At 35.2% G+C, this 14,489-nt stretch overlaps 1 protein-coding gene across 3 annotated transcripts in view; it reads left to right on the top strand.

Annotated features, from left to right (window-relative positions):
• LOC143226128 (unc-112-related protein-like) overlaps nt 1-14,489 on the top strand; it is a 51,516-nt gene that overhangs the window by 12,771 nt on the left and 24,256 nt on the right. For all 3 annotated transcript variants that reach the window (XM_076456681.1, XM_076456683.1, XM_076456682.1), the window contains exon 3: nt 738-971. In XM_076456681.1, the coding sequence (XP_076312796.1) occupies nt 738-971 (234 nt within the window). The remainder of the gene's footprint in view (nt 1-737; nt 972-14,489) is intronic.

The following is a 14,489-nucleotide window of genomic DNA, read 5'->3' as shown; positions in this document are numbered from 1 at the left end:
CCAGGACCCTATGGTGTGCCCTGGCTCATGACTGTAGTAGGTGTGCCTATTGTGCACTTTCCGATTCTTTGCTCAGTCAAATAAACCTTACCCCCCATTCACACATGTGCTCTTTTAATTTTCTCCTACATCTGTGAATGTTAAACATTACTATACACTTCAGATATATCGAAGGGTACCAAATACATATGAATGTCATGCTCAGTGATTTACAAATGAACCCTTGAGTAACCACAATGTATGTTTGTTGTGTACCTCCAATGGTAAATAACCTCCAGGTCCATTCCACCTCAATTCATGCCCTGAATCGTAATTTTGTATTTAAAAAACTGAGTATAAAATTATCTTGGTTTATAAATGCTTACACATTTTCAAAAATAATTTAATGAATCCTCCAAAGTACATTTCCCAAGTTACTGTGATATAAAAAAATGTTTCAGCACAACTAACTTGTAAGGCAGTCAGGTTGTTTCAGTGTCAAGGAATTTTGTTGTGAATTGCTGGCTTTCAGGGCCCAAAGTGATTGCTTTGGTTACATTACCTCAAGGTTCATCGGTTGATGAAAAAATGATTTTCTAATATATATATAATATTATCATAACTTTTTTTTTCATATGGTGATAAAAATAGCATAGGAATTTTCATAATGATTTTTAAAGCCATAAGAATAAAGGAAAATCAAATACAATTTAATTGAACATGTCTTAGTCCTTTGAATTTAATTATTTCTTTTTCAGAAGTTGCATTAGATTATTCAGATCATGCCCTCTGGTGGCCAAAAAAAAAGAAGTGGTTAACTGCAACAAGGTCAACCCTTGATCAGAGTGGAGTGCAGGCAGATTCAGAATTGCATTTTACTCCTATGCACAAACACCTCAGAATCCAGCTTCCAGATCTCAGATACATTGAATGCAAGGTCGATTTCTCAGTAAAAACATTTTCAGCTGTGGTAAAATTGTGTAAAGAATTAGGTAAGTTTGTTTTAAAAGTAAAATCAAAGATAAGTACACTTGGACTGTGTAATTCCCACTTTTTAACTTTTAAAAAAAGTTGTAGTTGGCTGACATACTAGTCATAAGTGGATTTGCTACAAACATTTAGAGGTCATTCAAATATTATGTAACAGTTTTTCTCCCTTTATGTTACCCCTCACTTTCATGTAACACTGTGTTAAGCAATCATAAATATCAAAGTGTATTAAACATTAATTATATGACTTCTTTAATAAATTTGTTAGGTTATTGCAATGAACTTTAACAAATACAGGAATAAAACTGTCACTACCAGTTAATCTCTAAAATCTAAAGTTCTAAGTAATCATATGCTCTACAACTTTTGGTTTATTTTTATCACAATCACAGGATTAAAATTTTGTATATTTCAAGCAGTTTTGTTTAGGACTTACTTGTTAACCTTTAAAAGAAATCCATTCTAGATATTTAGCATATATATGTATATGTATGCATATATTGATAAGGATTGTCATGAAAACTCCAAGAATTAAAATGTTTGTTTTCTGTGATAGGCAGTACTAACATTTGTTTCCAATGTAGTACATTACCTCAGTTACATAAATAGTTATTCTTGTCCAGTACTACCCTCCATATTTACACATGTCACAAGAATTTTATCTCTCCTGAATTGGAATTGACAAATTCCAGGGAGTTTCTTGTGTAAATCATCATGTGAAAACCCTCCACCAATACAAGTGTGACTTACCCTCTTGATGTGTGAGACTCCCTCTATTCAATTCTACTATCACTTCTTGTCTTGCAATACTTGTGTCCTAATGTTTAGTTTGTGCTCACTTCAAGTGTTTTGTTTTAATATTTTTCATATCTTTGTATTAATTCTTTCAACAAGTTTACTCTTTATAACACAGTGGTGATATTTGTGATTTGTTGAGTTATTCTGAAGTGGAATTATTTTATATTTCTACCCAGTTATGGAACTTGTTACTTTATTAAAAACGTTTTATTGTTTCTGCCAAAATATTTGTGTTTGATTATTCATTTTGGGGTATTAATTGTATGTCACCGCTTTAAAGATTATACCTTCTATTAGCACATTTATACAAATTTACACAGGCTTCAAGTCATAGTACTTTGCAGGAAGATCTTTCAGCTTTACTTCATTTGGGTTTTATAAGTTTTGTTAGATTGGTTAGTACTCATACTCAAGTTTAGGTTAGCCTTTAATATTAGATGTATTTTTTCTACTATACCATTTGCCTTAGGTTTACCATAGTCCTTTGTTATTTTAAGATCACCTGTATTTCATCTTTCTTATACATTTATCATTAGTTTCACTATATTGTTTTTTCCATTCATCATATCTCGTAGATGGGTTATTGTTACTGTAAACTTCCTCAATTTTACAACAATTACATTTATATTATTTTTCATTATTATTTCCCTTTTATTCTCTTTCTATTCACTTGGTTTGTGTGTAACCCTGAACCCGTGGTCTACAAAAAACTGATCCCATTATTGTACATGCTTATTGTTTGGTTAAGTTTTTCTTTTAAAGATTAGTAATATTTTTTGTTATGTATTGTTCAGTTAGGCTTCAAGGTTTTTATGTTTTGGTTTACCTTTAGTTCTACTTTTTGGTTATTCAATAACTAAATTAAGTATCTTGTTCAATTAGGTATAATAAGTGTTATTTTTTATTTACCCATGGTTCTGTTTTCAGGTTAATCAATATTTAAGTTAATTATTTTTTCTTCAGCATGTAGCGTCATATCCATATGTTTACTTCACTATACAATTTCTCAGCATTTTTACTGTACTGGAAACTTCATTTACATCTTTCTTTTTACCATTAATTGCATTTAATTTATAATTCATACTTATTAACATTAACTCTAGCCCTGAAGGCTGGGGCTTACCCTACATTCTTACAATATTATTCATGTTCTTATAACACCTGAATTCATTGTCAGATAACCTAGATTTTGTCATTTTTCCTCCACTTTCCCATGAAGTGTCTTCCTGGCTTTTACTGCAGAATATGCTAGGCCTATTTAACCCTTAAACACATACATCATATCATTGTTGCTAATACTTACAACATTCCTGTTGTTTAAGGGTGAAGTTATTTTCTTAGTACTTTTCAATATATTCCCCTTGTGACATTGTTTCGTGATAATTTTTTGTCTCTCTCTTTTGCGATCGTATACTTGCAAGCCTCATGCTTTACAAGCTTTAATTCATTTTGCCTTAGTTTACCATCAGGCAGATTTTCTTCCTGATTTATTTAAATTACATTTCTGTTAATCTTTTTAATTTTATCCTCTACCTAAGTTTTTCTTGCTTCATTTTATCTTGCTGACACTTATACACTTAATGTTTACCTTCCATCTCCTTTCTTAGGTTTTCTACTAGTATGTAGGATACCTCCTTCTCTTCATGTTGTGGTGATTGTCATCTTAAGTCATCCTCTCCATGTGATTTCTTTACTTTAAAGAGCTTCTCTGGTGGGGCACAGCTAATTGAGTCTTACAGACAGTTCTTTTTCTTCATCTGTCACTTTTTGGGGTTACTCCTGTACATTTAGTATTGTGCAGGATATCTGTGATTTTGTATTAACTTTCTTTTAGTTGCTCTTTCGTTTCAATCTGAGATATTATCTTTATTAATTTTATTTGTCCTGCACCTGTTTGTTTTCTTCATTTGTGTTGTTTTCTTAACAATGATTGGGATTCTGGATCTGTTTATTCTGTTTCAATCACTTTGTGAGTCTTCCCTGGTTTAATACGTTGTCGTTGATCACATTCATTTAGGAAGGTTGTTTCTGCAGAACTGAGAATGCCCATGGTAAATGTTCTTATCTTTGATTTTTTACCTCATGATAAGATATTAGTTTTGTGCTTTGACCTTTGAACTTACATTGCTTCCATATGTTGTTTGTTGGGTGGTCTGCATTTTACCCAACTTGTACATTTGGTGGATTTTCCCAACAACATTCATTGGATGTCTAGCTTTGGTTAGCTTATTTCAAATTAGAGTAAACATATATTCTTCTACTCCTTACTGTGATATTTGAATTTACCTGTTGGATACATTTTTCTTGTTACATTTCTCACATTATGGTTTCTTTGGGGCATGTATTTTTTAAACACCTCCTCCATTGAATGGAATAACCTTTCTCCTTGTCTAATGTATTCAAAGGTGATTTTGGCTATCTGAATTTTTACTTTGAATTTTTCTGTTCATTTTCTTCTTCTCCTTTTTTTCTACATGCATTGATAATTCAACATACCCCCAATGACTTTGGGTTTACTGCTTCCTTCCTCTCTTCTCTTATGCTCATCTCCAAAGGTGTGGGGTGTAGTTCTATCAGCAGGAGGCTTCAGGATAATGGTCTCCAGTTGAAAGGTCTTATCTCCTTCACACCAAGACACCTCTTCCAGTCCAAGTGCTTCAGTTCACAATCTTCTTGTTTAATTTCACTGATCCTGTTTCGTTCAGATGATGGTGGTGACTTGTATCATTTGCCAAGGGGACACTCCTTCTTGTTCCCTTTGAGGTAATCAAGAGATTTTAAACCCATAAACTTGATGTACATCTCCTGAAGGAACATGTTTAAGGTGCTTTGTCCATGTTGCTTATTGAATTTAGAGTTCTGACACACTTTTCCACAGAGTGACTTTTTCTCTTCCTAAATTTTGGTGGCTCTAGCTTCTGGGGGGTACTCTTTCATGTGAAGGTTTTTTTAATCTTCTCTTCCTTCTCAGTTACTTCTTTTGCTTTTTGTCTTTGGTTTATCATCTTCTTGCTGTTGACTGTCATCAAGTTCAGACAGGTTTACATCAGGTTTTTTTTTTTAATTCTGTTAGTCTTTTTCTTCAAAATTTTGAGCATCTGTGTTACTCTGGTTCATGTCTTTGTGACTGATCTTTCCTGAGTCACACTGTTTTGTTTTTTACTTGGTTGTTTTGGCATGATTTCTTCTTTTTTTTATGGATTGATTTTATTAACCTACATTTTAGTGGTTCATTTGGTATATTTCTTACCATCTTCCATATTTATTTTTGGTGGGATCCTGATGCCCTTCTCACTCCAGCACATGTGCTGGGTTGTTAATTGTTTTCAATGCTTTTTTCCATTAACTTCAGTTCTCATGCTTCCTGCAATTTTTTGTCTGTGATTTTTTCCCTTACCCATTGGGTCTATATTGTGCTACCCATCTTCACCTCCTGGTGTCTTCACTCCTATTAAGCACCTAATGTTTTTCCTGCATGTCTACCCTGCCAATGGTTGAAGGTCCTTCACCCGTTGAGCACTGGGAGGACTACATCTGTTGTGTTCATGCCACATTTGCTCCTTTCTGTGGCTGTTTCATTAAGGTATTGTAATCCACCTGTTGTCATCATTCACTCCTTCCTGAGACTGTGACCTCGTAAGTTACATATCATAGATATACCCTCCCCCTTTTTTTTTTCAACTTGTATATTATAATTCCATGATCACACTGCAGATATGGTGTGTTCCACAAGATCACTTGCAGGTTTATCCTTGCAATAGAATTGCTTCTTATTTGCATATCCTGGCTGGTACTCACCCATGGACTACATGAATAAAGCAGACGGAGGTAGCTGCTTATCCCTGCTATGCCTTACCTTGAATAAATCAGTATGGTCTGATGAAACTTTGTAGAATGGACGGCAACTGCCTATTGTAGAGACACAAGTGTAGAGGCCGACGTTTTGAAAGTCTTCCACCTTTCATCTTCAGTTCAGTGTGTGTGTGGGTGTTGTCAGTCTTTTATAGTGTCCTGGTGGATGGTGGAGAGCATGTTCTGATTGGAGGAGAAATTTCCTGTAGATTCAATGAATGCCAGCAACAGGTTACTCACCTCTAATCTAGAATCTCTGTTTATTGAAGTTTTAGTCGTGTTAATATAAAATGATTCTTTGATTTTTCTTGTCTTCCTGAATTTGTCTGTGTCAATGATTCTAGTTTTCTCCCACTTTATTCTGTGTCCAGTTGGCGTGGCATGCTCTGCAATGGCTGAATAGTGTGTTTTTGCTAGTCTTGTACTATCTTTATGTACTTTTATTCTTGTCATGAGTTTTCTTCCAGTTTCTTCAATGTATGTATCATTGCAGAATTTCATAGATGATGGTTTTGAGATTCTCTTTGGTAGGTTGCTGTTTGTGTTTTACCAGAATGAACGTTAAGGTATTGTAGGATTTCCACCGGACTTCTATGTTGAAATTTTTGGCTATGCATTTGAGTTTTTCACTGAAATGTTGTAGGTATGCTAGGTAAATGGTGGTAGTAGTGGTGACTTTCTGATCTTTCTGTTGTGGTCTTCTTCAAGGAGGAGGTGTAACCATTCTGTTTAAAACTCTCTTCGATCTTTTGGTGTTCTGCTTTTATGGATGTCTTATCACAAATGTTTTCTGCTCTCTTGTTTAGGCATTGGATTATACCACATTTTGAGGTTGAATGATGAGACTGGAAGTGTAGGTATCTGTCCATATGGGTGGGTTTTCTGTATACAGTTGTGGTTATTTGTCTTGATTGTTTGCTGATGAATATGTCAAGAAACGATAGACTGTTTTGTTCCTCTTTCCATAGTGAAGTGGATTCTTTGTCTACAGAATTGAGATGTTCTAAGAAGGCTGGTAATTTTTCATGACCTTGGGGCCAAAATAGTCTATCACTTATCCTACTTCCATGTGAATGTCAATTCCCAGTGACTAGATTTTGGATTTAGAGAAGAACCAATCAACATAAATCCTCACACGTTTTACAAACGTCTATATTCCTCCTCATTTCTACTCCATCCATGTTGTGGGTCACTGCGGAGGTACTTGCAGATTATTATAGTTCCTTTGCTTCATTATTCCCTCAGTGTTTATTATTGCAAGGATGTTATTGTATTTGGGGTGGTTCTGGCAATTTCACTTTTGAGGATAATATTTTATATTACACAGATATCTTTTTGATACTGAATGCTGGGTTTTTTGTTTGATCTATCAATTTATCATAGTAACATGCTCCCTGTTTATGAGTCAGGGGGTACTAGATTCTCTTTGATATCATGAACTTGAGGTGAAGACTGTACAATCATCTTTCCCATTCTGTTAGATGGCTAGGTTTTGAATTGTAGTTGACTTTCCACTGTGATGATCCTCTTTCCTTCCCCCATATGGATGTTGATTTCTGGTTGCCTGGGTTTTAGATTGTAGTTGACTGCCAGCGGTATGATTCTTTTTCCTACTCCCACATGGATGTTGGTACCTGGCAGCTAAGTTTTGGATTATGGTTGACTTCCTGATGGTACAGTCCTTACATGACTGTTGGTTCCCAACAGTATGAGTTTTGGATGTAGTTGACTTGCCATGTATTGTCCATTGCTCCTTAGCTACTCTACACCTAGTAGTGCTTTTCTGTTTACCTACGTTTATGTTTTTTGGGTTTGAGTGTCATAAATATTGCATAATTCAGATCAGATTTCAGCCATAGTTCTCTCCCTCTTGGGTGTGCTTCTCTATTTTTCTGCCAGTATGTGTGACACTTTTCTGCAATGGGTGTAGAATATGCTTGGTTCAAAAGTGGTATGGTATCCTACATCAGATCTTAAAATCTGACATATTAGGAAGTGTTTTTTGGATGCTTTTGAGGGATGTTTCTTTGTTTCCCTCACACAAGTCCCACCACCTATTTAGTGTGGGATTCTAGCTATTTATGTCACGTAATGGTTCTTGTTTAATAGTTAGAAATCCAGAAAAATTGTGATAGTTAAGAGACATTGTCTGCTTTTTGTATGTTATTATTCTATGTTATTTAGTGTATTGTTTAATTTAAAAAAAAAGTATTTTTTGCATTATTACCATTAGTATAAAAAGTAGGGTTAAGTATTATTAATAATTGATAGCAAAAAAAGGCCCAGTTAAGTACTTTATTACCCATTTATCATGTATTCTTTACTTATTGTTATAAAAGAAACTAAAATATAAAAATAGGAAACACCTAAGGTTAGATAAGGTAAAGTAATTACTGATATAATAAAATTTTCACAAGGCAAACGTGCAAGTAGTTTGGAGTATCTCTTTGACTATGTAATTCTATGGTGTAACGTGAGCTGCACATTCTTCAAATGATTTATGACATACACTGACTTGAGTAGTGGTTAGACACTGTTCAGAGAACAAAAAGAACAATTTAAGTATAAAGAGGCATAGCTACTTAGGATAACTACATGTAATTTCATGTTACAATTGAAGTCATTCTAGAAAGAAAAAAAGGGTAACTTAGATTTACTTCAGTTTTTTTTTTTGTTATTAGGTCAGTCAAATTGACTAATCTTATGTGGAGTTGGGATAGAGAAAACAGTAGATACAGTAGAAATTTTTACTGAAAAATAACTTGAAACATTTTAAGGATGTTTTAAAGGTTATACAAATCTGAGATTTTTTTTAAATGAAGAAAAGTGTGTTAAATCTTAAAATTAAAATCACTTTCTATTCAGACTATTCAAAGTCACAATATATTCATGACAATTCTTCAAAGATACTTCACCAAAAAATGTGATTTTTTGTATGTAAAAAGACATACATATGGTAAATATATTGTGAACTCTTCTCATTCTGTTGGGTACAAGTATGCTATTCATATTTAATCTGTTATGTAACAACTATTTTTGATTTTGTGTGAGTGTGGCTTGTACTGAGTTCTTGGAACTGTGTATGTGTGTACTTTGACTCTCTGAGCAAAAACTGTACTTGGCACAACACATTTGAAATAAAAGAAATAAAAGCTAAGATATTTTTAATCAAAACCAGGTTATGTGACAAGAAAACTAAAAATTTAATTAGTTTTCTGTAATAGTTTACCACAATAACTTTATTGATTTATCCTTTTCAACTTCTTCACAGTTTAAGATGAATTTCAGGATTTGTGTTTTACACTTTCTGATATTTGTATCACTATTCTAAGTACCATTACACAGGCTTTGGATCTGGGGAGTCTTGACAGGATTTTTTGTCTATCATTGGTTAGAAGATAGGTTGTTACATGTGTCATCCTCCTTCTCCCGAAAGTGTTCAAGTTTCTTCTGCATTTTTGAATCTGTTCATAATGAGAAATATTTTGATGACCTTTTATACTATGCCTTCTCATGCTTCTACATTTTCTTGTTTTCACCATTTCCATATGATAATGTCTCTTCCTTGTTACATAACACCTGTCTTCAGAGTGTTTTATTTCCCTTCCTTCTCCTGACATAATGTTTCATGCTGAACATTTCATTTCTCATTTGAGGTCTGGTGTTAGCATGCGTCATCCTCCATGGGCTAATGATCATTATGCTTAAGCTTGTTATAGTTTTCATGCTATAACTTTTAATAGAGTAAGCATATCCTCATGAAACTTTGCAAATTATCAGTAAATATTACAAGGCTCTTATACACAATATATCAGATTTTTTAAACTTTTAAGATTTTTTTAAAGTAATGTTTCTTCATGCATTTTTTCTTTTTGAATGTTGACTAATCAACATGCACACTAATTTTGAATTTAAGAATAAAAATACTTTTATGCATCATAAAGCTTTTAAATTTCACAAGAAAAATCTTTGTAACCTTCAAATTTTTTTTTTTAATAACTATATTTGACATGTTATTTTCACTATTCTGTCTCTGTATGGGTTTGGCTGATTTGGCTAACTGTGTAACCACCATAAAAAAATTAGTAAATAAATATATATTACACTTTTTCATTTTAGAATGACTACAAATTATAACACGAAGCCATGAATGTTTAATCAAAAAAGTTTAATCTCATGACATTACACATCTATATATATATTTATTATTTTTATTTTATTGATCTTTTAGCTGTGTGTGATGAACACTATAGACATTTAATGACACAGTGCTTGTGCACTGACACTATTACCATTTACAAATAAATTCAGAAATTTGTTATTTTTCCTAAAACAACATAGAATAGCAAAAAAGAAATACAGAAAGCAGTTATATCCTGTAATTATGATTTTGTACTCATTTGCTGCTTGCCATAAGTTTCTAAGCTTTATAAAATTTTGCATATGAAAGATGTAAACCAAAATAATATATTTTAGGTTTCATATACACATTTTGAACAACAGGAAATTGTAAATTACTATTTCATTACCACAGAATTTCACTATAATTTATCAAGCTTTCTAATGTCTTACCAATTAAAATATAGCATGAAAAGAAGAGTTTCCCATTCAAATACTGTGCAGAGGCTGAGAAAAACACAATGAGTACATCCTGAGCTTTCAATTGGTTATACACACATCACTGGCCAAAGCAGGTGTATTTAAGCGAGTATTTTAAAAAATGGAAGAGGTGGGTGGGGCCACCTTAGTTGATTCAATAAGTGTATTTATATCTCAAAAAATAAAAAAATAGGAGATTCTTGTATTATATTCTAGTTTGTTAATGTTGCTAATTTAAGTATCTGATTTGTAAGAAACTATAATAGACTTTGTTTTTGGGCATTAAAAATAACTAATCTGAACCAGTGCTGCATTCAACATACCACATGGTGCTTAAAAATCAATATTTAGGATTTTTTCTTAATATTACTTTTTAATTAAGAAATTTTTTCTTAATATTACTTTTTAATTAAGAACTTAACTAATGTCTAATACTAAAATTTGAATTATAATCCACAATTTGATTCCAAACTTAATTGACATACATTCAAGAAATTGTAGCTCAATAAAACTTTGAATGCAAGATTTCATGGCTTTTAATTTGTGACCATAGGTAGATCTCTGACAGTAGGGTTAACCATAGAGTGATCTTTCCACCCTCATGTGTTTATTTGGATTTCTCTCAGTTTGGTACATTTCTCATCAATGTCTTTGCCACTCTTAACACTCAACTTGTTTGTAATTCTTCAGCCTATTGCCTTTGTCAATTATTTGGTGGCCTTGTTTTGATCTTTTTGCCTGCTTAATAGTCCAAGGTGTTATTCTTTTCACTTGTGTTCTCTCCTTTACACTAAGGACTCTACATCTTCTTCTTGCCCCCTTGGTGTGTATTCCTGTACATGGTGAGGGGACCTCCCATGGAAGGTTCTGTTCTTTCAGTTTACCTCTTCTGAGATTTAACATCCACCCACATGTTTGCTGTGCATGGTGACCCGTAAAGGGGAGGAGAGGATTCTGGTGGTTGTGAGGGGTCCAACCCTAACACGCCACTTTGGCCTTGAATTCCTTTAGACGGGTGGCCCCGCTAGGACCAGTTGGCAAGTCCACTTTGGCTAGGGTCAAACAAGTGCCAGTGATGGATGTTATCAAAAAGTGTTGTGGATATTGTGTCTGATGCTGATGTTTGGGTATAGTGCTCATGAAACCTTGGCATTGCTACAATGTTCTTGTTTGGCATTGTAGTGCAACTCCTTGTAGTGCTTCATGGTGGGTGGGGTCAGTGGGCACTGAAATATTCTTGTTTTTTTATTATGGATCCTCCAAATAAAAACTTAATAAAATAGTGAAAAAAACAGTCCAGAGGTAAATGACCACGTCTTGAAGATTTTGAGCAATAATCTTCAATATCTGTAACACCTATACCTAATTTTCTTATACTACATTCTCTTTCAGACAAAACTTTAGGGAAGATGTCTCCCTTTTTCATTCAAAAGGGACTTGCTGGCTCTCCAAAGTTAGTCAAGAAGCTTCACTCTGGTGACATATTGGTGGAAACATCCACATCTCAGCACAGTGAACTCCTCTTGCATCCAAAGGCAATTGGGGATGTACCTGTTGAGGTTATATCTCATGCTACTTTGAATTCTTCATGAGGAGTTATTGTTGAGTGGGATTTCTTGCTGGTTTCTCCACCCAAGGAGTTTCTGCAGTGAGTTGTATCTCCACTTGCAAAGATGGAACTATGATGCTGACCAATGTTCTAATTCTGACATTTACATCACCGCATCCACCTGCCACCATCAAGGTAGGTTATCTTAATTGCAAGGTACAGCCATACGTTCCAAACCCTCTCAGATGTTTCCAGTGTAAGCAGTTCGGTCACTCAAAGACATTGTGTCATGGTTTCTTGACGTGTGCTTATTGCGGTGGCAAGGACCAAGATGCCTGTAAGTGTGAAACAGACCCTCATTGCATTAATTACAATGGCTCTCAGCCATCCTACTTTCATTCTTGCCCTAAAGGATGGAAGAAAACCAGGTACAGCATTTAAAGATGATTCAAAACATTACTTACCCTGAGGCTCAAAAGTTGCTGTCCACCACTACATCTTGGACATATGCTGCTGCACTTTGTTCCACTACTAAAGTGGGAGTGTAGACGGATCTCTCTGTGCCTCTGAAAGAATCGTTTTCAAACCAAACAAAAAGTCTTTTGACCTCCATGGTTAAAAAAAGTTGATGAATCAATGTCAACACCCATCCCTGTCCCTAATATACATTCCAGCAAATCCCAAGATCCACTTCCTTTGGTTTTGGGTATGGGAATTTTCTCAGTACATCTTCTTTTTCTACTCTGAGATGCAAAACAATCATTTGTGTACATCCTCAGTCACTGGAATCCTCTTTCAACAATAAAGACCTGCTCAATCAACCCAGGGCAGGATCAGTGGAGGTTGACAGATAAAGTCGGTAAAGAAAAAAGATGTGATCGTAAACAGAAGGGCTCTCCACCCAATTTATGTACACATAAATAAAAATGGCCACCCTGACTCAATGGAACTGTCAAGGTTTACATTCTAATCTGGATGACATCAAAGCACTGATTGCTTCCTACCATCCTGCACATCTTTCTTTAAGGAAACATTTCTGAAATCTGCTGATACAATCACCTTTTTGGCAGTTTTCATTGTACAGAAATGACAGGCTGTGTGAAGGAAGAGTGCATGGGGAGGGGTGGTACTGTTGGTTGATCAGCATGTGTCCACCCTGTCTTTGCTACTCAACACACCTTTAGAGGCTGTAGCCATCCATGTTTCCTTGGGTTGTACCATCACTGTTTGTTCTCTCTATCTGTTGCCTGGAGAGACCTAGATCAATCAGACCTTGATGCTCTCATTGAACAGTTGCCATCTCCCTTTTTAATTTTGGGGGACTTTAATGGACATCATCCCCTCTGGGGAAGTGCTGATATTTATGGGAGATGTCGCTCTGTATAGCATATACTCTCTGATCACAACCTTTCTCTTTTCAGTAGTGGTTCTCACATTTATTTTAATGCACCTAATCAGTTGTTTACTGCTATTGCTCTCTAAGTTTGCTTCCCTTCATTATTTTCCTACTTTTCATGGAGGGTTGACAATAATCCACGAGGTAGGGATCATTTTCCTATAATTTTGAGAGAGACTGGCCGTGCTCGATGCCACCTGACCAGCGTGACCCTGTTGGAAGCTGGATCACACAAACGGCCTTCTTTCACTACTCTCACAGAACTTGATCCCTGCCATCATCCATAAGCTATCAATAGACGACTGTGTGGTAGCAGTAACTGACTATATTTTACAGGTAGCTGCTCAGTATATTCCTAAAATCTCGACACGTTTTCCATGATATCTTCGTCCTTGGTAGAATCCTGCCTGCCACATGGCACAGAAGGCTCAAAAACAGGCCTGGGATACTTTTCGTAGGTACCTCACACTCTTGTGCCGTATCACTTTCCAGTAGGCCCATGCACATGCAAGGTAGGTAAGACGTCAAAGTCAGAGGGACTCTTGGATTAAGTTCACAAACAGCATATCTTCTACTACCAGTTCCAAAGTGATATGGGACAAGATTCAAAAGGTCAGTGGACAATATAATTCTGTGGTCCTCTTGATTTTGTTTTCTGATGTTCAGGAAGTAGCTGATACCTGGAGCATTGCTGATACTCAAGATGAAAACTTTTGCCAGGTATGTAGCACTTCTGCTTCATCCTCCACCTTCTTAGCCATCAAGACTCAGGCAGAGCAATCACCATTTTACTTTTAAGCTGATTGTATTTATGACTATAGTCATCCCTTTACACTGGTGGAACTCAAACTGGCCCTTCATTGATCTGGCAGTACATCAGTCAGACCTGATGATGTACAATATGAAATGCTGCACCATCTATCTCCTGCTTTTCTTGCTATATTCTTCTGATTGTTTTTAACCAGATCTGGCAAGAGAATGTTTTTCCTGATGCCTGGCACCAGACTATTGTCCTCCCTTTCTGTAAGCCTGGGAAGGACCTCAAGATTCCTTCAAACTATCATCCAATTGCTTTGATGAGCAGTCTGTGTAAGACCTTAGAGAGGATGCTTAATGCTCATCTTGTTTGGTTCCTCGAATCAAACAACCTCCTCTCACCCACTCAATGTGGGTTCCAACGACAGCGTTCCACCATGAACCACCTGATTTGACTTGAAATGTCAATCAGAGAAGCCTTTCTCAAAGGACAACATCTTGTATCAATATTCTTTGACATTGAGAAGATTTATGATACAACATGGAGGTATGTCATTTTGCGAGACCTCC

This window comes from Tachypleus tridentatus, chromosome 9 (assembly GCF_004210375.1).
Source record: "Tachypleus tridentatus isolate NWPU-2018 chromosome 9, ASM421037v1, whole genome shotgun sequence".
In the NCBI taxonomy this organism is placed as follows: domain Eukaryota; kingdom Metazoa; phylum Arthropoda; class Merostomata; order Xiphosura; family Limulidae; genus Tachypleus; species Tachypleus tridentatus.
The sequence above is the reverse complement of the archived record's forward strand: the minus strand, read 5'-3'. Positions and strand labels throughout refer to the sequence as shown.